General features: G+C 32.0%; 2 protein-coding genes across 2 annotated transcripts; both read left to right on the top strand.

Moving 5' to 3' along the window:
* Window positions 1-4,591: 4,591 nt before the first annotated feature.
* Window positions 4,592-13,700, top strand: LOC130818866 (65-kDa microtubule-associated protein 5). The gene is made up of 11 exons (XM_057685109.1): window positions 4,592-5,032; window positions 5,629-5,832; window positions 5,949-6,194; window positions 6,281-6,496; window positions 9,510-9,665; window positions 9,789-9,948; window positions 10,429-10,580; window positions 11,543-11,630; window positions 12,669-12,742; window positions 12,840-12,914; window positions 13,224-13,700. Exons 1-11 carry the CDS (start codon window positions 4,967-4,969, stop codon window positions 13,476-13,478), a joined length of 1,692 nt encoding a protein of 563 aa, XP_057541092.1. The 5' UTR covers window positions 4,592-4,966; the 3' UTR covers window positions 13,479-13,700.
* Window positions 13,701-21,956: 8,256 nt separating this feature from the next.
* LOC130818865 (probable carboxylesterase 6) lies at window positions 21,957-23,442 on the top strand. The gene has a single exon (XM_057685108.1). It carries the CDS (start codon window positions 22,165-22,167, stop codon window positions 23,173-23,175), a length of 1,011 nt encoding a protein of 336 aa, XP_057541091.1. The 5' UTR covers window positions 21,957-22,164; the 3' UTR covers window positions 23,176-23,442.
* Window positions 23,443-23,680: the final 238 nt, after the last annotated feature.

Here is a 23,680-nt window from a genome sequence, read left to right as displayed (position 1 = left end):
GTCACCTATTTTTGGATCATAACATCATAGAATCGTAGATTAGAATCGAGATTCTAATAACTATGCTTCCTCTATTCTTTTTTGTTCTTTCCATTTACTTTTTGTACAGTTTTCAAAGTGATTTTCAAGTTTCGATATCTATAAATGTACATCATAAAAAATTATACAAAGTATATGATAAGAATACATTAAGACGAATCTAATAAGATCTCATATGAATATATTTTATCTTCAATATATCTCTCAAAAATCTTAATTAAAATTTTCTCTGCTTACAATGGAATATTCCAAATAAGAAGAACATAAAAGAACGGAAAAAAGAATATTTCAAGGTAATTTATAACTGTTAAAGTTAAAATTTAAACTTAAAATATATCTATTATTTAATTCTGGTTAAATATTAAGTATTGATCAATTGTTATTATCCAATTTTGCCAAAGTAGAGTCACGTGCATAATATTATTAGGTATAATGAGCTAAATTAACGATAAATAAGGAATAATTAAATTATTTTAACATAATTTCATCTACTAATATAATAATTAATGACATTAAAATTGGTCAATCACTCAAGTATGTACGCTTGAATTTTTAGAATATCACAAACAATCCAATCAATCAATAATAGAATTGTTTTGAATGGACTACACATCTAAGGAAACTGAATCATACTGTATAAGGTAAGATTTTAAGGAATTTTTAAATTTTTATAAATAAATGAAATAATTGTCTCTTTAAAAATGAAATTTCGTCAAAATAATATAGTCAAATATTATATATATATATATATATATATATATATATATATATATATATATATATATATATATATATATATATATATATATATATATATATATAGTTGTGAGATTCTAATAAAACAATTATGTGTACTATTATACATCAATTACCATAGCAATTATAATTTATTAAATATCCTGTATATGATTACAAACTTTTTCAATAATATTTATTTATAAATAAAAAATTAAAACATCATAAATTGCACAGATTTTTATATTAGTATTTTTTTCAAATAAACTACTATTTTCAGATGCAAATTTTATATAAGGAATATTACATGAAATTATTAGATCTAAAAATTGTCTTGATGTGTTTTATTTGCAGATAGCATGCTGGAAATATGATATCATATCAGAATTTAACATTTAATAATTTTTATGCATTTGGTAAAGATTTGTGAGAGTGTAATTTACTTTGTAAAATATACTTAGTTTGATAATATAATGTAAATTAAATACAATCTTATTAAGAATAAATCCTCATTACAAAAACTTGAGCTTTAATAAATGGCAAGTACCTTATATTGTTTCAATCACCATATTAGGATATTACCATTTATGTTCCTATTTCCAAATTTTCAACCATAGTAATCATCTATCCTCTTTAAATTGCATCAAAGAGAAAGTAAATAAGTTTTTAAAAAGTGGTAATAAATAAAGAGAGAGAATAAATTGTGTGGATGAAATTAAAAGAGAATTAAAATGTATGGATGAGGTTAAAAGAAAATGGTGGACCATTGTCCAAAAATAAAAATGATGAGACCAAAATGAAAAATAATATAAATTCAATGGGACAGACAGAGTATTTCATTTGCAATTGCACATAACACTACACATTTTATACACTCTACCTCCTTTAAGATGTTAAACACCTTAAATTTATATATCCATAGCGTATCATCGTAAGGGGCAAAACTATATGGGCGTCAGGCCTTTAGCACATGTCCAAACGCACAATCTATTGTATTTTTAACACAATTTAATTTATAATACTTTTATAATATAAGGACTAAATAAGTATTATTAAATTAACTAAAGTTTAGTGGTCAAAATAGTAGAATTTAAACTTGAGATTTGAGAGTTAAATCATCATGTTATAATATTTTTGAATTATTAATTTAATAGAAAATTTTCTATCATAAGACATTCACACAACCTTTTTTGTCATGGTTACAATCTCTCAAATTTTCAAGCATCAATTCATATTTTTGTTTTTGAAAGGATCAATTCATAAAATTTGTTGACTCCAACTTTTCAAAAATCTTATTAAATGCTAATTTTTGCCTTTTGAAACGAAAGTTTGTGTTTCATTTATTTAGGCTATTTTAGTAAAATCAAACAGAAAGTCCAGGACAATAAATTTCACTCTTAACAAGCTTTTGTTGTGAATTCTTGTACTAAATTCTTTTGTCTTTGACGAAGCTGTTTTGTACTTTGGACAACCTTTTTGATTATTCTCTATGGAAAAATTACCGTGTCATTCAATTTTTCTTTACAACAATACTAAATGTTTATTCATCATCATTATATCTGATATCCCGCTCGAGAGTAGGGTCTGGGTGAGGAAAAATAACGGACAATTGATACCCCTACTTCCTTTACAAGGAGAATTAAAAACAGTCGATTTTACCCCAAGCATAAGAATCCCTGCATAAGGGGATATTAGTGAAAACCTTGTCTTAAGAGAACACCTACTTGTCAAAAAGACTAAGTCTACATACTAAATGTTAATTAACTATGAATAATATTAACTTTAAGGGGTGCTTTCATCGAATATCACATACACAATTACATCAATTTTGTTTAATTTTATATAACAATGTTCAATTACTAATCTATGAATCATTTTTCTTCAGTTTTAGTATGGTTTCAACTGAACCCGTAAACCGATACAATAAAGTAGTAGGTAATTTGGAAAAAAAATAAATTTAAATAAAAGAGGAAAAAGATATATTAATCTAAAATTCTTCCCTTGACCCCTCTGTTAAATTAGGCTGGACTTATTGTAAATGCCAGCATATTAACGGGGGACACAAGTGCACACACTTCATAAGCCAAAGAGATATATACCATCCCAAAACCATATGGCTATGGGAAGAAGGTCTCTAATAGTTTATAAAGCGTGCACACCATTTTCAATTTATCGATGTGGGATAACTCATCCCAACACCCCTCTCACATGCGAACCCCCGTCAAGTTCACATGTGGGAGTAATCAATTAGGGTAGGAACGCCATTCTTTTCGAACCTACCATTTTTTTAAATTATTGATCGAACCATCGGCTCTGATACCATGTTTTCTGTTTAACCAGCAAGGTTTTTGTGTTTTTGTATTTATTACTTGTATCTATTTCAACAACTGATGATGGTTATTTATACAGAAGCTAAAAATAACTGTTCCTAAGAGGATCTAGTAACTACAACATTACACACCACTAATACAAGTAACTGCTCCTAAGAATAACCGTAATGCATAATCTAACACCCTCCACTGTACCCAATGCCGCCTCTTCTCTACTACCTTCCCCACCATCAGCCACCCCTTGCCTTCCCCCAACGATGTTGACCTGACCACCCACACCCTCCCACCACCATGTGCGACTCTCCAAACCTTCCTCCATTGGATAATCTCAAAGCACAACCCCATATTTCATCCAACCCCTACGTATCTTCCTTCGGGCAGATTTTGTAACAGCCCATAAATTCAAAATCTACTTAAAACATAAATAATATTATATAATAGCGGAAGCTGGTCATTTACAAGACCGTTATTTCAATAATACAAGTCAAACTTATATTACCAAAAGAGAAAACATTTTATCTATAAGCTATTATAGAGGTTTTTATAGACTTTAAATAATTACATAAATTACAAAATAGATATGATATAATCCGTTATGTGACTAAACATAATATTAGTCTAAGAATATAATTTTTAACTAATATGTTATAATATTGCATAATTTTCACCTTGATGGTGATAAAAAGTGACGATATCAAACTCTGTCGTTATCAGGCTTTTTGTACCAAGGTAGAAATTGCAAAATATTATAACGTATTATGTAAAATTATACTCCTTTCGTTTCTTTTCAAACGTCTTATTTACTTTTCGCACTTTTGCCAATATACTATTTTTAATATTTCTAATTGTGAATAATTAAAAATTATAAAAATAGATATTAATACACCTTATGTTGAGATGAATCATACAAGATCCCATTGAACTATGTTTTGATTTATAGATTAGGAATAAAATACAAATTAAGAGTGCTTAATGAATAATACTTAAAAAACAAATAATATGTTTGAAAAGAAACATAGTAAGTATTTCCTAGGCTAATATTATGTTTAGCCACATATCATATTATATCCTGTCTTTTTATTGTAAATAATACAAATTTTTATTTATTTTCCTAAACTAATATCAATTATTGATTAACCATGAATAATATTAATTTTATAGTAGACTGTTTGACAAAAAAAGTATATTTCTAGTTAAATAAAAGTTGGTTAGTTCTAGAAAAACACCTCTATTCATAATTATTCAAAAATGTTATTATTGTAGAGAAATTAACGAAAATTTGTATTATTTACTGTGAATTTATTTATTTTTTTGAATTAATTTTTTTTCCTAAATGACATGGTTTATCGGTCTAGTTGTAGGCAAATTTGGTTATTAAAGGGAAATACCTCAGTTGATATTAATCACGGTTAATCAATAATTAATACTAGTATATAGAATAAGTTGAAGTGTTGTTTAATTCAAGGTTTATTTAATTTCATTTATTTGTATTCTCCAACTTCATAAAACAAAAGGCAAAAAAGCCTAAAAGAAAAGAGAAGTTGGAAAATTTAAAAAAATTCAAAAAAGCAAAAAGAAGAAATGCTTCCAAGTTCGCGCCAATGCAAAAAAAAGTTCAGCAGAAATCATTCTCGTACAAATTACAATCAGTCATCAGATCCCAAGTTTCCAATTTTAGCACAACTAATAATTGCAATTCAAAGTCTCACAATTCTTGTTCTTTCGTAACGCTTCCTTCTTTTCCTCACTTTTACTCCCCTTTTGTCACATTTGCGGAATTTTAGGGTTTCGTTGAAATCTCAATCATTTGTGGTTTTAACTCTGGATTCTTTGCTCTGTAAGTTTCACTGTAATCAAGCAAAATGAGAGCGTCTACTTCTCCGTCCCTCACTCAGACTACTTGTGGTTCTCTTCTTCAAGAATTGCAGGTTTCTTGCTGTTATTTTGTTTTTTTGCTATTTTCTGTAACTTTTTCTGCTGTTTTGATGATTTTTATTTGTGGTTTTCGGATTCTTGATTTTGCTTAATTTTCATTTCGTTTGTGAATCGCTGTTGGACTTTGCGGTGTTGGTGTATTTTTTTGTTTCATTTCGTTTTTGGGTTGCTGTTGTTATATATTAATATCAGGCAATTTTCTTATACTATTTCAATTTGGTGATTTGTCAATGGTAAAATCGCCATATGATTTTTTCTAAAAATTATGCTGCTTTTTGGTATTTTTGTTATGAGGAAATGTGGGATAGGAATAGATTTTTTTTGCTAATTTTGGTAGACGTTATTTGTCACAAATTTGAAGTAACATGATCATTTTTTTGGCATAATATGATTGTCCAATTTATGTTAGATGTGAGGTTGCGCGAGTTGGTACAACAGTTTTTAGTGTAGTAGAAAAGTAAATGTTCAACATATTACTTTGGTTCTGGTTGAAGAGTACTGCTGTTTGGTATTGTTTTCAGTATTTGTTAATGCCTATAATTGAGTGAGTTATTTATAGCATTTTAATTTTGAGCACAATTTTTTATAGAAAATATGGGATGAAATTGGAGAAAGTGACAGCGAACGAGACAAGATACTTTTGGAACTTGAGCAAGATTGCCTAAACTTGTACCGAAGGAAGGTGGAAAATACAAGGAAATACAAAGCTGATCTTTATCAAACACTTGCTGAGGACGTAGCTGAAATTGCTAGACTTAATGCTGTACTTGGAGAGAGGACCTCTTTCATACGTGTAGGCTTCTTTTTAATGATTTTTACTGTCAAATTTGGTTTATTGTAGTTATAGTTGAGTATGGATTTAAAATGAAGTTTTAGTTGAGTTATTTATCTTTCTGTTATCCTCTAAAGGCAAAGGGTACTCTAAGAGAGCAACAATCTTCTACAAAACCTGTCTTGGACGATCTAAGATTAAAGAAACAGCAAAGAGTAAAGGAATTTTCTGAAACCGAGTCTCAGATTATTCGTATTTGTGCTGAGATAGCAGGGAATGATCAGTTTATAAATAATGCTGAACCACAAGTAGATGAACAAGACCTGACAACAGAAAGGCTGGCTGAACGTAAATCACATCTTGAAGAGCTTCAGAATGAGAAGGTATTCTACCTAAGATCTTCATAATTTATCTGATTTGAGCCTTAAGTTAAGTGGCTGTAATGTTTTGATGTGTCTCTTTTCTGCAGGCTCTTCGTTTGCAGAAAGTTAACACTCATATCAGTACTATTCATGAGCTATCAGTTGTCATGTCTGTTGATTTTAGAACAACAGTTGCTGAGGTGCACCCTTCTTTGGTTGATCATGGACATGGCCAGTTGAAGAGCATTAGTAATGATACTCTTGCTAAGCTAACAAGTGTTGTGAATTCGTTGAAGCAAGAAAAGCAGCAACGGTTGGAAAAGGTCAATTATTGATATACTTTTATTTCCATGTGTACTCGTGTTCCTTCACAGTATGTTTTCACCAATATATTGTCAACATTTTGTTAAGTTGAAGCTGAAACATAACATCTTATAGTATTTTTGGAAATGAAGAAGTTCATTGTTTTAAGACCTTTCTGTTCGACCGAGTAAATCAAAAGTTGGATGTACTAAATTCTGAAAGTGTTGATTTCTCAAGATGACTATTTATTGTCGATATGTTCACCGAATCTTTTAAACGGGCTCCAAAAGCTAGTCACGTATCCATCTTGGAACATAGGAATGTTTACAACCACAAAAATGACATAACCTCAATCTCAAAAGATTGGGGTCGATAATATGAACATATATATCCATTTCAATTATCCTCCACATGAATTATTCTTCTCCGTTTATTTCGATTTTATAGAAAAATTTGTAAGTCTAGGTCATTTATATCCTTTTCTACTTATGTTCTCCAAGTCATCTTCAATCTTCGTCACCTTCTTTATAAGTCTCCCGAGCTCCAAATTTCTATCTTCCTTACTGGTAGGCTATGCCCAACCATCTTAAACAATTCTATTTCATCTTTTTACTCAATATTTGTAACTTCTGAACCTTTTCTTATATCTTCATTTCGAATTCTATCCCTCAAGGTATGTCCACTTATCCATCGAAGCATTCACATTTCGTTACTCCCATCTTTCTACTATGATCCTTTCTAAAATCCCAACATTCTGATTCATATAATAGTGTCAGTCTAAGGGTTGTTTGATAAAACTTGCCCTTTGACTTTAATGGCATACCTCAAACACATAAAATATTCCTGTGGTCGCTCCATTTTTACCACCCATGCTTCATTTTGTGGGTCACATCTTATTGGATGTCCTCATCACTCTGAGATATGGACTCAACGTATTTGAAGTATCCACTTAAAGAGATTTCTTTCTCTTTTAGTTTTAAAGTGCCTTTCGTTATCTCATTTGTGCTAAAATTATACTTCACGTACTCTGTCTTGATCCAGCTTAATTTGATATCTCGTGACTCCAAATCTTGTTATATCGTCCTAAATTAGAACCAACTACAAAAAAAGAAAACAAGAAACTAATAATAAGAAACGAGAGAAGCAAGATGGCAAGAATACCAAAAGGTAAACTAAGAGGACATCATTAGTCTAAAACATGGATATGGCGCCTCCAACTACCCCTATCCCTAGTCAGGCCCTCAGAGAGGTTTAACTCATGTAAGTCAACTTTTATTTGCTCATCCCAAGTTCTCCTGGGTCTTCCTCGACTCCTCTTACCTTCTACTATAATGCTTTCTACCCTCCTCACAGGGGCGATGAAAGTCTTTTTCTGCACATGTCCAAATCACCTCAATCTATTTTCGCGCATTTTTCTAGAAATAAGGGCTACCCCTAGTTTGTCCCTAAACTCTTGGTTTCTAATTCGATCCATCAATGTGTGTCCACACATCCACCTCAGCATACGCATTTCTGTACCAAATTACTCCTCTTGGTACCTAATTGTATTCTTTTTCCAAGTCAATAAAAATCATTTACAAGTCTCTTTTCTAGCTCATAGTGCTCCATCATTTGTCTCATAAGATGAATTGCTTTCATCGTAGAATCTCCCTTGTATATTCAAATCGGTTCGCTGAGGTACCATTTTTCATACGTATCTCTATCATACTTTCCCATAATTTCATAGTATGGCTTATGGGTTTCATTCCTCAATAGACGAGAAATCTTAGGAATGTTTGATTTATCTAAATTTTCAATGCTACTTCAAAGTTCAAATAATAATTTTTTCATTTATTTGTTTTTGTAGCTTGTATGAATGTGTTATGGGTCTAGAAACTAGTCTTTTGTGGAGGTCTAGTATAAGTAGGCATTAAGGATATTTGTATAAATGAATGCACATTTTTTTTTTGATTCTAAGGTATTACATCTTTTGCATAAATAGTTGAACTAATATGCTAGTTTATACTGAAGAAATTATTCATGAATTGGCTCCAATTCACCAATTTGTTATGAAATGACCTTACATTTTTTTTTCTTGAAATAAACTAACTAAACTTTCCAAATGTATTGAGCATTATTTGAAAAATGAATTTAATTTTTCTACTTTTAACTTTTTTTAATGAATTGAGCTTATTTTTACCCAATTTGTATTGCTTTTCTTTGCAGTTACTAATGTTCACAAAACTAAACTATTTTGAACCAATATTTTACAACATATTGTTGTTTTAACGTAAGGAAAACAAGACCTTAGTTGGTTCTTAAGGCATTCTGGATGAAGCCAAGGATTTACATGGCTAGTTATTTGGTTTTTCAAATTATAATGGACTAAAAAAAATAGATCATCAAAACATGTACACCTCTTATATACTTCGTGTGTTCTTAGTGCTCTATTTCTCCCAAAATTGTGAAGGGTTTTCTGGGTGAAACAGTGTGACTAGAAAAAATGAAGGAAGTTTGTGAACTGTCAAGGCACCAGCTCAACCAAAAACTTAAGCTGATGGTTGAGGCCCCAGGATATGTTATATACTCAATATTATGAGTTGTAACCTATCGTTGTCATTCAGTCAATTTTTATTGATTATAATATTGTGCAACTATAACTTGAAAAATTGTTTTTTGTCAAGCATAATAAATTTTTTTAAAAAAATTATAATGAAAAAAATTACATGGAATTTTTGCTATTTTATAGTGATCATAATAAAATAAAATAAAACTATGATGTACTGGTTCGAACCCCAATATGACCGATTAAAGGTCTACAGTGAGATGGGAATCATGTAAATGGCATTGAGCCAATGTATCGGTGTGGTAATTGCACTGCTAGTGTATACTTTTTAATATGAATGGTATCAGTTTCATTCTGAAATGAATCACAATTTCTTTTGATCACACATCACACCAATTTTTAGCACACTTCAACTCCTTTATGAACATGGACACTTATTCATCTACAAACTGTTAAACAAATACATGATTTAGTTTATCTTTGCACAGATTAAAGATTTGGGTATTGCCTTAGTGGAGTTGTGGAGTCTCTTGGACACCTCAACTGTTGATCAGAAAAAGTTTGAGCATGTTACATGGTTAATCCCTTCTTCTGTTGATGAGGTTACAAGGCCTGGTTCCCTTTCTCTGGATGTCATTGAGCGGGTAAATTTCATCCTTCTTCAATTTTGGTGTGCTCGTAAATGCTTGTAGTGGCCAAGATTGTGATTTTTTCTCTATTAGTTGTATGTGTTTTTCCTTGGGTTCCTAACATATATTTGTTTGTAGACGGAGATTGAAGTTGAGCAGTTGAATATTCTTAAAGCCAGCAAGATGAGGGAGCTAGTGATGAAGAGGCAAACTGAATTAGAGGAAATTTATAGAGGTGTCCATGTGGAAGTAGATAGTGATGCTGCAAGGAAAATGTTGATCAACCTCATTGATTCTGGTTTGTAAATGTTTTTTTTGCTATTAAGTTTAATCCCCCCTTGAAGGATGAAATTGAAAATTTTCATTTTCTGGCTGTGCTGCTCATTAGTATGCGTTGACTGTGAAACTTGAGTTTTGTTTGTTATGATTTTAAAATGTATTTGATATTTGAGATTGTCAATTCTTTCAAAAAAAAAAGAAACATAGAAATGGAAATTCATGGCTGAGTGCCATATTTTGTACCTGTATGTTAAATGATAATTCGTTCTTTACTTGGTTATTGTAAGCCTATAAAAAATGAGTTTGCACATGAATCATAATATTGGTTATTAAACCTCTTGGGTAGTGGAACATTATTTCCTTCCCTTGATGACTTGTCTTTTTGGAATTGTGAGCTAGTTCTCTCTTCATGTTTCTTCGCTAAAAAGTTTTAGAAGGATTAGGGAGCAAACAATTATGCTTTGTTTTGAAAAATTGTTATCATCATATGGTTTGACAGGCAAAGTAGACTTGTCTGAGATGCTCTTTCGTATGGATGATCAAATAAGACAAGCTAAAGAAGAAGCTCAGAGCAGGAAGGACATACTTGATAGAGTTGAGAAGTGGAAATATGCAGCAGAGGAAGAAAATTGGCTTGATGAATATGAGAAGGTAAATTTGCTGCGGACGTATGTCAAAATTAAATAAACTGTTCATGTAATTACTATTTGGTATCTTTTTATCTCTAAATTTTTTGTTCTTGATTCTTAAAAACTTTTTAACTGTATTATTCAACATATAATTCAAGTACTTTGTTCATTTCTCAAGTTACGAACTATAAAATCAGAGTTTAGAGAAGAAAATGACATGTGGGTTGATATTTATTTTTCCATTGAAAGTACAAGGTGAGATCAAGTTTTCCAGATGGAGCTCTCGATGAAGGAGAAAACAAAAAACCAACAAGCTAAACAAAAGAAAGTAAACTGTTCAATTCGAAAGATGCCTCATCTCTATCCTCTTTGTAATCTGCCCTAATAGATGATTTGGCTCCTCTCTCTCTCTCTTGCTTTTTTCTCATATGCATCTCCCTAGCTAACGTCCTGTTTTCCTCTGATTTCAACTAACCGACTAACTCATACTTGTTCAAGCAGCTTCTAATAGACTGCTATGGACTCCATTATAGGGCTGATTTGTGGCACTTGCCTAACCATTTTTAAGTCATAGAATGTTTTCAAGTTTTTTATTTGGTATATGATATCTTTACAATGTCCTTATCCTATAGAGCCAAAAATAAATGGTCTGATTTTGAATTGTATCAGATTATAGTTCAGTGACTTATTAAACTACTGGCTCTTATTTATGTGAAGTTGCACATGATGATCACATTCAAGGGTCAATCGAAAATAGCCTGTTTCTCGTTAGGCTCTGTACACCTGACTTTCCCAATTCAAGCCTAGACCAGAATCACTTAGTGGCTTTGGGATTTTGCAATGTTATCATTTATAATATCTCATTATTAGGGCTTGTTTCAACTTCATAATTACATTATCAGCCAATGTGTCCTTTTCATATATTCCTTTCTGGTTCCTGATTTGGTCCTTCGATTTTTTTTTCCTACTATATTCTCTTTGCAGGATGATAACAGATATTGTGCTGGAAGAGGAGTGCACAAAAATTTGAAGAGGGCTGAAAAAGCAAGGGCTCTGGTCGGCAAAATACCAAGTGAGTTCTTTTAGTTATAATTTGTGATTGTTTCCTCTGATGCCACTGAAGGAGAAACGAGAAGTTTGAATTCTGTGCAGGCCTTGATAGTATGCAGTAGCTTGATGAACTATAATGTTCCATGTTTTGTGGCCCAAATTTCTATAAGTTGATCTAGCACCGATCTTAGCATGCATCAGAGAGGGACTCAGGGTTTAATATATTTACTGTTCAAGAATGATTAGTGATATGCAGATGCATGTTACTTGAGGGCTGAGGCTCCAGCCATTTACTGGAAATAAAATGATACATTTCTTTTGGTCTAATGAATAGTGGGTTGTTCAGAAACTTACTTGGAGTGTTGAATGTCCTATGCATGTGGTTGAGACAATATGATGATGAGTAGTTGCATGGTGATATGTACATCTCAAAAAAGGAGAGGGGTTGAAACTTGAATTAATGAATTGGAGACACAATGTTTACCAGAAGCTTGCTCTTCTGAAAGGCTTTTAAAGCAACGAGTATTGTGATTTTAGATTTTGCTATGCCAACTGCTTACTTATTTGTAGTGTTTATTGCTGTGAAAGAGTCTTATCACAGAGATCTTTGGAATCAGAAACTGGTAATTTTTAGAGTTTATGGATAAAATCTGCAGGGCTAGTATATTTATCATTCGAATTAATTTGGAATGATATAATTGCTCTGGCAACTTCCTTGTAATTGTTGAATACAAATGTTTTCAATTAGGTGTATGTTCTTATTGTCAAGGATAGTAGCATGATAATTTGAAACTTTGCGATATCAGAAGTTCTTTTGGAGCTTTATGATTTGTGTTGTCAAGTATGCAAAGCTTTTGTGGCCTTTGTACAGTTCAGGAACCCGATGTGTCTTTGAGTAGAAAACTTGAGTTATGTTGTTCTTTTTTTGGCTTCTTGCTTCTCATAGTACTCTTATTGATTCAAGTACTTGTTACTGGATTCTTTGTTTTGGACAATGAATGCTTTGAACTTCAAGGAGTTTGGTTTGTCATTTAATGGGTCTTAACTGTTTATTATTCAGCTCTTGTTGAAAGTTTGATAACAAAGGTTAAAGCTTGGGAATCAGAGAAAGGAATGACATTTTTTTATTACAAGGTGATTGACCAGAGCCTTTACCTTCTGATTTTAATTTTCAGTCTTAGCTTGAAACGGTCTTGTTTTAAGAGCTTATTTGGTTGTATTCAATTCCCAGGAATCTCTGTTACAGAAGTTAGATGAATACTCTTTACAGCGTCAGCAGAGGGAAGATGAGAAACGTAAAACTCGGGTATGCCCATGGCCATTATCTCTTTTATTTACAGTTTAAGCAGACTCTAGCTGGGTATTATATTCCTCTACATCTGCGCTTAAATGAAATGTAATTTGATGGCCTCAGTTATGACCAATATAAATAAATACAAGTTGTGAAGTCTTGCACTCAAATGAAATGTAATATTTGCAAGATATATTTTTCTACCAAGTTTATTCTTTTATTAAGACTCGTATCTGCATAATTAGAGATCTAACGAAGGATGGAAACATTGACAACAATAATCCCTACGTTCACTGATGTGAAGAGATTGTCTTGATGTTGCAGGAGCAGAAAAAGTTGCAGGAGCAGCTTGCGACAGAAAAAGAAGCACTCTATGGCTCGAGGCCAAGCGCAAAAAAGCCGTTGGGTCCAAGCATCAGTAATAATGCAATGGTAGGAACTCCCATTGCTCGTAAGATAGGAACGCCTGCTGGTCGTTATGGGATTTCAAGTAGTAAAGAGCGCAGAGATAGCAGTAGAGTTATACCAGTCAACTTTGTTGCTCTTGCCAAAGATGATCCAGTCTCTCATGCTAGCTGACTCTTAGTTTGGTGACCAAAAGATTATAGGAAGTTGTTCATGACTGACATAAGTAGATGTATTCTCAAAAAAGAGTAACTGGTCTGGTAGCATCTGTTAAATTGTTTGAACTTCAGTTAATTTAGGGTTACTGGACTTGCTTAGCCTAGTATTACTTGTGGGTTAACTTGTAAGCAAATTTCATTTACTATTTTTTAGTGAACAGAAAAGTTTAGTCAAGTATTTGAGTCTAATCTTACTATATCATGTAGCAAGTACGCCCAGGAAGTATGTGCAGTTTAATCAATTTTTACAATCAATCTTCTTGAATTTTTGTCCAATATAGTGCTGTGTTTATCAAATTTTCTTTGACGTTTTCATAGTTCTGGTTGTACGAAAAAAGCATATTGAACTGTTCATATTATCAATGTTTATATTAACAACGATTATAAATTCGTTGATAATTTTAAATGTATCATGCTATTTTCCAGTAAAATGTTTATTTCTCAAATTTCTCGAACAAAGTATTTAATTTGCTGCCATATATTTTATATTATAGTTTAGTTTATAGCTTTGTTTACTATTTTTTCTACAAGCTCTCCTATTTTATAGTACATGTTCAATAATAGATTTAAGTCTTTTTTTCCCTTGTAAATGACACCTTACTTTCTACTACATGAGTGAAGATTTTGGAGTATATATTTTGTATGAGGCATAAGTGTAACAAACCACTAAAGATTTTGGAGTATATATTTTGTATGAGGCATGTGTAACAAACCACTAATTCACCAAGTGTAACAAATCACTCATTAAAGGAAAAAATCATACTCCCTCTTATTCTCCCTATTAGTCTAATTTCCAAATAGCGTTAAGTAACCCTAATACCCTATTAGTTCCATTTTTATTTATAGTATATATCTTTTACCGTACTATCCTTACTCACATTACTTTATTACAATTAATCTAATGAATAGCCATTAAAAATTTACTTATTACCCTTTCTCTCTCTTTTCTAAGTGGTCCCATTTGACCCACCTAAAATTGGTGAAAAGTCAAATGAGACTAATTAGAAGAATAAGAGGAAGTATTAGACTTGACTTAAGTGATATTAGACTCTATCTCCTTTTTTCTCTCAAAAAACCCTAGCCTTCATTGTGTACTTTGGGGCTACTATCAATCTTATTGTTGATGGTAAGCCCCCAATCTCTTTATTATTTTGTTTTTTTTTGTTTTGATTACAAATAAGGTCCATTCTCTCTATATGATAGAGTTATTCTATTCATTTATTGGATTCGATCTACCCATATATTGGGTTTTAAAGTTTCTCATGGTGAGTTTGAAATCTTGTTATCAATTCGATGGTAAAAGGATATATGGCGTCATCACGAGTATCAGTTTGACTAATATAGTCAATGATATCAAACTTATTTCTATTCAAAGTCACACCAGATGTAAAGACTCCCTCCGAGGAGACTATATCAAGTAACGATGAGATAGAGAGAAAACTTCGGTGTTAGATTTCCTTTATGATGATAATGGTTGTAACTTTTTCTATATAAAATTTTGTTTGATTAAAATTATTATGTATTTGATCGATTGTTATTCAGTTGTAGATGTCATATGACATTTCATCAATGAATTGTTAGATTTCTTTAAAAAAACCACTAATTAAGGGATGTAAAATGTTAAACTAAAATTAATTATTAATAATTAATTAGTATATAAAAGTGATTAAAAATGGAGTGTTCGGTCGAGAGTCAAAGCACCGGCTCAAAGAGGATCAGAGTACATACTTTTCTAAGTACATTATGATATTGTAGAGCGTCTAATTAAAATTTAAGATGTCCAATAAAGATTTTCGGCCAACAATTGGTCATATAAACAGACTTGTAACGAGAAAGGTGCTAACCACGAGAAAGTACTCAATGGGTTTGGGCGTGTTACCGCCTACTTGTGGGTTTTGATTAAAAAAAAACCCTTAAAATTTCTCTTCTATTTTCTAAAAAAGTCTAAATACATTAGAAATAAGATGATTAGAGTTACTAATAATCAAATAAAGATTTCTAAAAAGCTTTAGAAGTCTTCTCTTTTTTCTTGCCCCTTGGATATGTGTTCTTGATCATCAAAGGAAGATTGTTCTCTTATTGAATGCATAATCTTGATCATAAAAATAATGTCTTCTTCCTTTTTCTTTCCCTATGGGATGTTGGTTTTCTTGTCAAGGGATATTTGCCCTCATATTTCATTAACTTCTTCAAGAAAATTAGTAAAGAGGTTTCCTTTACCTCATTACCATGTTACTGTTAGGTTGATCTATGGTACAATATATTTAAAAGCTTATATTTATAAAGCTGTGAACATACAAAATATAATTTTGAACAAGGACTAGAAGCAAAGTCAAACGAAGTCAAAATCTAAAAATTTCGAACATAAAAAATCAAATTAGAAAATCAAAGAATTTAATTGATGCATTTGAACAAACACCTTGTGTACATCAACTTATAACGCCAAAAGATAACAATCCAAGCTCCCTTTTTCATCACCATTAATAATACTCAACAAACTCATACTATCCATAATTACCCAATAAAGAAACATAAAATAATCTTAAATACTTGATTAAAGAAATACCCAATTGAAATCCCAATTTGAACAATTAATCTCATAATTGGTTATTCTCGATTTTCATGACAATTTGTTAGTATTTTAGTCATAACTCTCTCATACGGGACAATTCAAGTGGCTATGCGACCCTGACTTAGAGCTCTACAATTCTTATGAAGACACTAAAACCTAGAAACAATCAGAACGGCTCCGAAAATGGAAAAATAGAAAGCTTATTATGACAGTATGTTAGTATTTTGGACATAACTCCCTCATACGAACTCATTTTGGGGCGATTCAAGTGGCTTCACAACCAAGACTCAGAGCTCTACAAATCTTATGCAGACACTAGAACCCAAAAACAATCACAACTGACCTGAAAATGGCCAAAACAGAACGCTCAGTTTCTGTCAATATCCAAAATACTAAATTTATACTAAAAACCAAATACCCCAAACAACCAATACTAATCAACACCAAATACAGCCCAATTACTAATTGAATTCATATACTCATCTTAAATTTAAGTTGCTTAAATTTAAATCAAAGACCCAAATTGAATCCACAAATACTAAACTACTTTAAAACATTCAAATATCAATTTAAGGCCCTATTAGCCATTAAATTAATATACAAGTATGAATTCAAGAACGCATAAAGAAAACTTACTCCTACACAAAAGAGATGGAGATGGTGATATTTAGATGTGTCCTCCTTCTTTTACAATAGCTACAATCATCAAAACACTTTAATTAGATTCTAGTTTCATAAAATTTGAGTGAAAATTTTCTGAAATTGAGATTTATGGTTTTTAATTAAAAACCTTTTACTTAGATTTCCCTACACCAATAATTTGAGAAGATGAAGGTTGGTAAAATTTCAGACTTTTGTTCCACTTTATGAAGAAATAAAGGTGGAGTTTGATCTCAGCTTTATGTTTCTTTGAGAAGCTATGAAGAAGGTGATAATGATATGAAGGAAAGAGTAGAGGAAGTACTCTTACAGATTATATAACTTAGGGAAAGGGGTTTTATTTTGGTGAGTAAGATTGAGAGGTGTGAGTCATAGGCCATAGTGGCAAAACGTGGGAGATTTATTTCCTACTCATACTTATCACAGTATGAGGTGGATAATATATCCATATTTTTCATCGTATAATTTATTTTGTCCCCAAAAATAATAAATCTGATATTTAAAAATCGTGGTAAAATTTTACTTTTAAAATGGCAAACTCGTTTTACTTATTAAAATAGTAATTTTTAGCATAGACGTTTGTATAACTATTTCATTCTCCCCTACTTAAGAAATTTCGTTCCCGAAATTTACATACCTTTAAAACAAATGCGGATATCGACTTCTCATGTCAGATTCTTTTTCCCAAGTCGCTTCCTCTTCCCCGTGGTGAGTCCACAGTACTTTCACTTAGGGAATTGACTTATTTCTAAACTCTTTGACCCGCTGATCAAGAATCTTTAATGGTTTTTCCTCATAACTTAGAGTTTCATCAACTTATAGTGGTTCCGAACTCCAACACACAAGATCGCAACAAATCTTCTAAGGGTTTGAATAGTTCTCTCTCTGTGGCCATCAGTAGCCGGATGAAAAGCAGTACTCAAACTCAACTTTGTTCCGAAGGCTTCTTGTAAGTCCTTCCAAAAATGTGATAATGATACTTCTGGGCACCCCATGTAATTTGACTATCTCTCGAACATAGATTTCAGCTAATTGTTTCACCGACCAAGTTGTTTTTACAGCAATAAACCGACTAGTCTTCGTCAATCGATCGACTATAACCCAAATGCAGTCATTACCCCTCCTTGACCTCAACAAACCAACCACAAAATCCATTGAAATGGAATCCCACTTCCAACCGGTATATCTAATGGTTGCATCAACCCAGCTTCTTTCTTTCTTTCTGACTTGATCTTTTGACATACCGGACATCTTGACACAAATGCAGCTACATCTTTCTTTAACCCTTTCCACCAAAACAACTTCCTGACTTCGCTAACCATCTTATCGCGGCCTAGATGTACTGAGTAAGAACTAGCATGAGCTTCATGAAGAATCTCATTCCTTAATTCAGCATCCACGGGAACACATAACCTTTTCTTGAACTTCAATCCTTGATTTTCATTATACTGAAATTCAGTGGTCGATCCCTCTCTAGCCCGCAACATCAATTCTACCAAGTATGGGTCTTCAAGCTGCTTCATCACAATCTATCAAACAAAGTAGGTCTCATAGATATCACATTGATCGTTCCCCGAACTTATTCTGAAGTCACTAATTCAATACTCATTTTCTGAAGTCACTAATTCAATACCCATTTTCTGAAGTTCTAACCATAGCTTTCTTGGCAAACTTCTCTTGAAATGTAATCCGCCATGAGGTCTTCAACTTAAGGCATTTGCAACTTTATTCGCTTTACCAGGATGATAAGGGATCTCGGTTTCATAATCATTAATGAGCTCAAGCCACCATCTCTGTCTCATATTCAGTTCCTTCTGAGTGAATATGTATTTCAGACTCTTATGATCTATGAAAATCTTACAAGGAGTCCCAAATAGATAATGACGCCATAGTTTTAGAGCAAATACTGCAACAACCAACTCTAAATCATGAACTGGGTAGTTCCTCTCATGAATCTTCAATTGTTTACTTGCATAAGCTATAACCTTGCCCTTCTGCATTAAAGCACATCCTAAACCTTCCTTGGAGGCATCACAGAAAATCTCAAATTCATTCTTGCTATCTGGTAGGGCTAACACTGGAGTGCTTGTCAACCGTTTCTTCAATTCCAAAAATGCTGCCTCACATTCAGAAGTCCACTCGAATTTCTTATCTTTACACACCAGTTGTGTGATTGGTTGGGCTATACTGGCGAAGTTTTCTACGAAATTTCTGTAATAACTCGCTAGACCCATGAAACTTCATGTACATTGTTTAGGTGCAGGCCACTCTATGATAGCTTTCACCTTTTCTAGATCAACAGAAATTCCTCTTTTCGAGACTACATGACCCAAGAATGAGACCTGATCAAGCCAAAACTCACATTTGCTGAACTTCGCATACAATTTCTCTCTTCTGAGCAAGTTTAATACTATCATTAAGTGCTCTTCAAGCTCCTTTTTGCTTCTCGAGTAGATAAGGATGTCTTCTATAAAGACAACCACAAACTTATCGAGATACTCCTTGAAACATCTCTGCATAAGGTCCATAAACGCCGCAGGTGCATTTGTTAACCCAAATGGCATAACGACAAACTCATAGTGACCATAACGAGTTCTAAATGCAGTCTTCTGAATATCTAACTCAGCTATTCTCAATTGATGATACCCTGACCTAAGATTGATCTTGGAAAATACCTTTGCACTTCTCAATTGATCAAAAAGATCATCAATGCGGTAAAGGATATCGGTTTTTAATATTACCACTACAAAACATGATGCAATTTCACAAGGATAGAGGAAGTATTAATTTGTAGTTGGTGAATGAGACAAAATGACACTAAAAGAGAGAATAGATATGATAGTAGGTGGGATAGTCCTAACCAGGAGAAAAATTAAGATTTTAAACTAAAGGGTTGGCAAATAACAGATATACTAACAAATTGTTTATATAAAAACTAGTTAATTCTGTTAGACTAAAATGAAAGAAAAAAAAATCATTTTCGACATATAGAATTGAAGCTTCCCTATTATTACCTTTTGAAAAAAATATAAACACTATTAAAATTTAGATGATAAAATAAAAACACAAAAAAGATGAATATAAGGTTATAATAGAGTAAGAGTAATGATATTATAATATAAATTATTAGTTTATTTTTAAAAAGTTACGACAAGTATTAACTAGGATTTGATCCTCTAACCATAAACTACAGTTGTTTTTTTTTGTGACATTTATTCACTCTTTAGACTTTATATCATAATATTAGTAAGAGGATAAAGCTAAAATTATAAAAAATTGTGTTTTTGGATGGGGTCAGGTCTTCTCTGATCTTCCACGTAACTTCACCCCTGATCCTAAATAGAAAATGAGAAAATGTTTTATTTATGGTACTCTAGAAAATCTCTGCGTAGGAGGGAAAGAGAGTTTAATCTTCTTGTAAGTAGTGAGATTTGAACCCTCGTTATAAAATAAATAAAAAGGTTTTCGATCATTACACTAAACTCAATATTTTTCAAATTTGAGTGCAATTTAAATGGACCAAATACACAACTAAAATAGTCAAACTTACATGACATGTTTATATAGCTAGAGAGTAGATTAGCAAAGTAGAAAGAAAAGAAGATATCTAAAATGGTGCAGTTGAAGTAGTGTGACTAAGAAAAGTTGGTAGAAGAAGACCAAGAAAAGTTGGTAGAAGAAGATTAGGCGTTTGAACAATCTAAATTTGTAGACGAAGCACTCAATCATTCTTTCTATCTTTTGGTCGAAAGTTCTCAATAAAATGGTGGAAATTATCCTCTACGTTTTTATATAATTCTTTTGTTTATACCTAACAGTTTACTTGGTGTCAACTGTCCTATCAAGTCAACTCTGTTATTATTAATTATTACTAGAAAAAATTGAAACTAATAATTTAATTATAATATTTTTTAATAATTTAATTTTTCAAGGTTAAGTTAGAATTTTAAATTAGAGGTTCAAGCTATCGATATACTAGCAGATTATTTACTATATAAAAATTAGTTTAACTATGAAAATTTTAAAACTATGTAATTGAAAAGAACTTGAATCATAGTAAAAATTATTTAACAAATGAAGTTGAAGATCCTCTATAATATAATTATCACTTTTGAAAAAAAATAAGTGTTTTTGACTCTAGATATTTAGCTAATAAGTCTTCAAAATAATACTATTAAAATTAAGATGACAAAAATATAAGTACGCTCTAAACAAAATGAATGTGAAATTATGAAAGATAAAGAATAATACATTATATATAAATTTATTAGTCTATAAAATAAATAGTTTAAATTATGATTTGATACTTTAACCTTAATTGATTCCAAATATGTTACTCCAACCATTAAGATGTAGTAATTTTTGTTATATTTTTGCACTTAAACTATATATCATATTAGTGAGGGCGCCAAAGCCAAAAATACATACGATCACATCTTCGACAAGGGGGGCCGCGCCTCCCGATCCGACCCTATGTAGCTTCGCCTATGTTTGTCATATACTCTCTCCGATTCATTTGAGTTGTCCCATTTAGTTTTTTGACACTATTTATCGATCACTCTTAATTTGTATTTTATTCTTAATCTAAACGTCAAAATATAGTCATGTGGGATCTTGTTTGATTCGTCTCAATGTAAATTTTATTAATATCAAATTTTTATAATTTTTAATTATGCACAATTAGAGATATTTAGAATTGAATTAGTGCATTGGATAGTATGCCAAAACTAAATGGGACAACTTAAAGGAATTGGAGGAAGTATTATTTATCCACAAGATACCATATTAGTATATTACTAATATGCTTCCCACATGCATGCTAAAGACAAAAGTTGAATTATTAATTACAAATTAACAGTCAATTTTGGGATATTAGATTATAACATAAAAGTGAGATCGTTCATAAACATACAAGTAAAAAGTTTGATTATTTATTAAATTTTTCCAAAGCAATATTTCTGATTAAGTTATCATAAATGTCCCATTTTTATTTTAGAAATCTTAACTTTAATTTACTCTTACTAAACTTAATTTTTTTTTGCACAGTTACATTTACTACTCCCACTTTACCTCTATTAAAATTTAAAAAGTACTATTTTTTTTATATGTGTTTCCATTTAACCATCTACAAGATGTTGAAAAGTCAGATGAACACATTAATTAATAAGAGGGAGTATTAACATTCCATGAAAAATCAAGCAAAGCTACCAAAAGTGTATTATCTCATCACTCTACTTTCATTCTCACATGAAGATTCACATGTAAAATGTTCTAAAACATACATAAAATTTCCATGCATTTTCACATCTTAGTTCTATAAATAGCTCAAACTTAATAACTTCATTATAAATCAACTCATTACAAAAAAAAACCTCTCATTATAATTACCCTCCTCCAATATAAGCTAGCCATGACTATACAAGAGAGAAAGGTAGTTGATGAGGTCTCTGGCTGGCTTAGGATCTTTGACGATGGTTCGGTCGACCGAACCTTTTTCGGCCCACCCGAGGCCAAGTTTATGGTCGATCCAGTTCCGGCCCATGAAGACTTTGTCAATGGGGTGGCAGTCCGTGATGTGGATCCCAAAATGGGTCCTCGGGTCCGGATATACATGCCGGAAACCCTGCCTGAGGATGACCCCAATGAGAAGCTACCTATAGTTGCCCACTTTATCGGTGGTGGGTTTTGTGTAAGCCAGGTCGATTGGTTTATGTACTATGCTGTTTACACCCAGTTAGCAAGGATGGGTCGGGTCATTGTGGTCTCGGTTTATCTCCCATTAGCACCTGAAAACCGACTTCCTGCTGCCATTGATGACGGGCTTTCAGCCCTTTTATGGCTTTCCTCATTGGCCCGATCTCAGGCCCACGAGTCATGGCTCACAAAGAAGGGGGACTTTGGACGAGTTTTTCTAATTGGGGATAGTTCGGGTGGTAATTTAGTGCATGAAATAGGGGTCCGAGCAGGGAAAACTGATTTAAGTCCATTAAAATTAAGCGGGTTAATCCCGGTTCATCCAGGAATAGCCCGAGCCACAAGGAGTCGATCCGAGTTAGAAATGCCCCAAACCCCATTTTTAACTCTAGACATGGTGGATAAGCTTCTAAGCCTAGGTTTACCAATTGGAAGCACCAAAGATCACCCAATAACATGTCCAATGGGTCCCACAGCTCCTTCACTAAGTGGGCTCCACTTACCTCCAATTATGTTTTGTGTAGCTGATCAAGATTTATTTATTGACACACAAATGGAGTTTTATGAGTCATTAAAAGATGCAGGGAAGAAAGTTGAACTGTTTGTGAGTAATAATATGACTCATACCTTTTACTTGAATAAGATGGCAGTAGATCATGATCCTGAGATTAAAGTCCAAACTGAAACACTTTTTCAAGCAATAATTAATTTTATAAGAAAACATTGAGAAGTTAAATAGGCAAGCAAATAATCAACTATTGATGTTTTGATATTCAAATGTATACTTATGTTACGTAAAGGGGTTTGCTATCTATGTTTGGTAAGGAGTCTCTATCGATTATGTTTATTTTGCATGTGATGCCGTTTATAAAATATATACTATTTTCCTTGTTATACTTTGGTGTAATGAAATATACATGATTAATCTTGAGTTTTAGATATAAAAGCTTTTAATATCGATGAAGAAAATAAGTACCATTAAGACAAACGTTTTTGATAATAGGTTATTTAATATTTTCTTTTTTCATATCAAGTAAGATTTACAAGATAACAAGCCGATAATCAAGTTAGATAAGCAGCTTATTTGATCATAGGTTGCAAAATACTCTTAATTAACTATGTGGAACGAAGAATTGCTAAATCATTTTGTTGGCAACTTTTATTACCTTCCAATAATGTTTTGAGAGAAGACTAGTGATTGTTTTGAACAAGGGTGATTTTGAATCAGTTTA

The sequence above is a fragment of the Amaranthus tricolor genome, chromosome 7 (assembly GCF_026212465.1).
Source record: "Amaranthus tricolor cultivar Red isolate AtriRed21 chromosome 7, ASM2621246v1, whole genome shotgun sequence".
In the NCBI taxonomy this organism is placed as follows: Eukaryota; Viridiplantae; Streptophyta; class Magnoliopsida; order Caryophyllales; family Amaranthaceae; genus Amaranthus; species Amaranthus tricolor.
The sequence above is the reverse complement of the archived record's forward strand: the minus strand, read 5'-3'. Positions and strand labels throughout refer to the sequence as shown.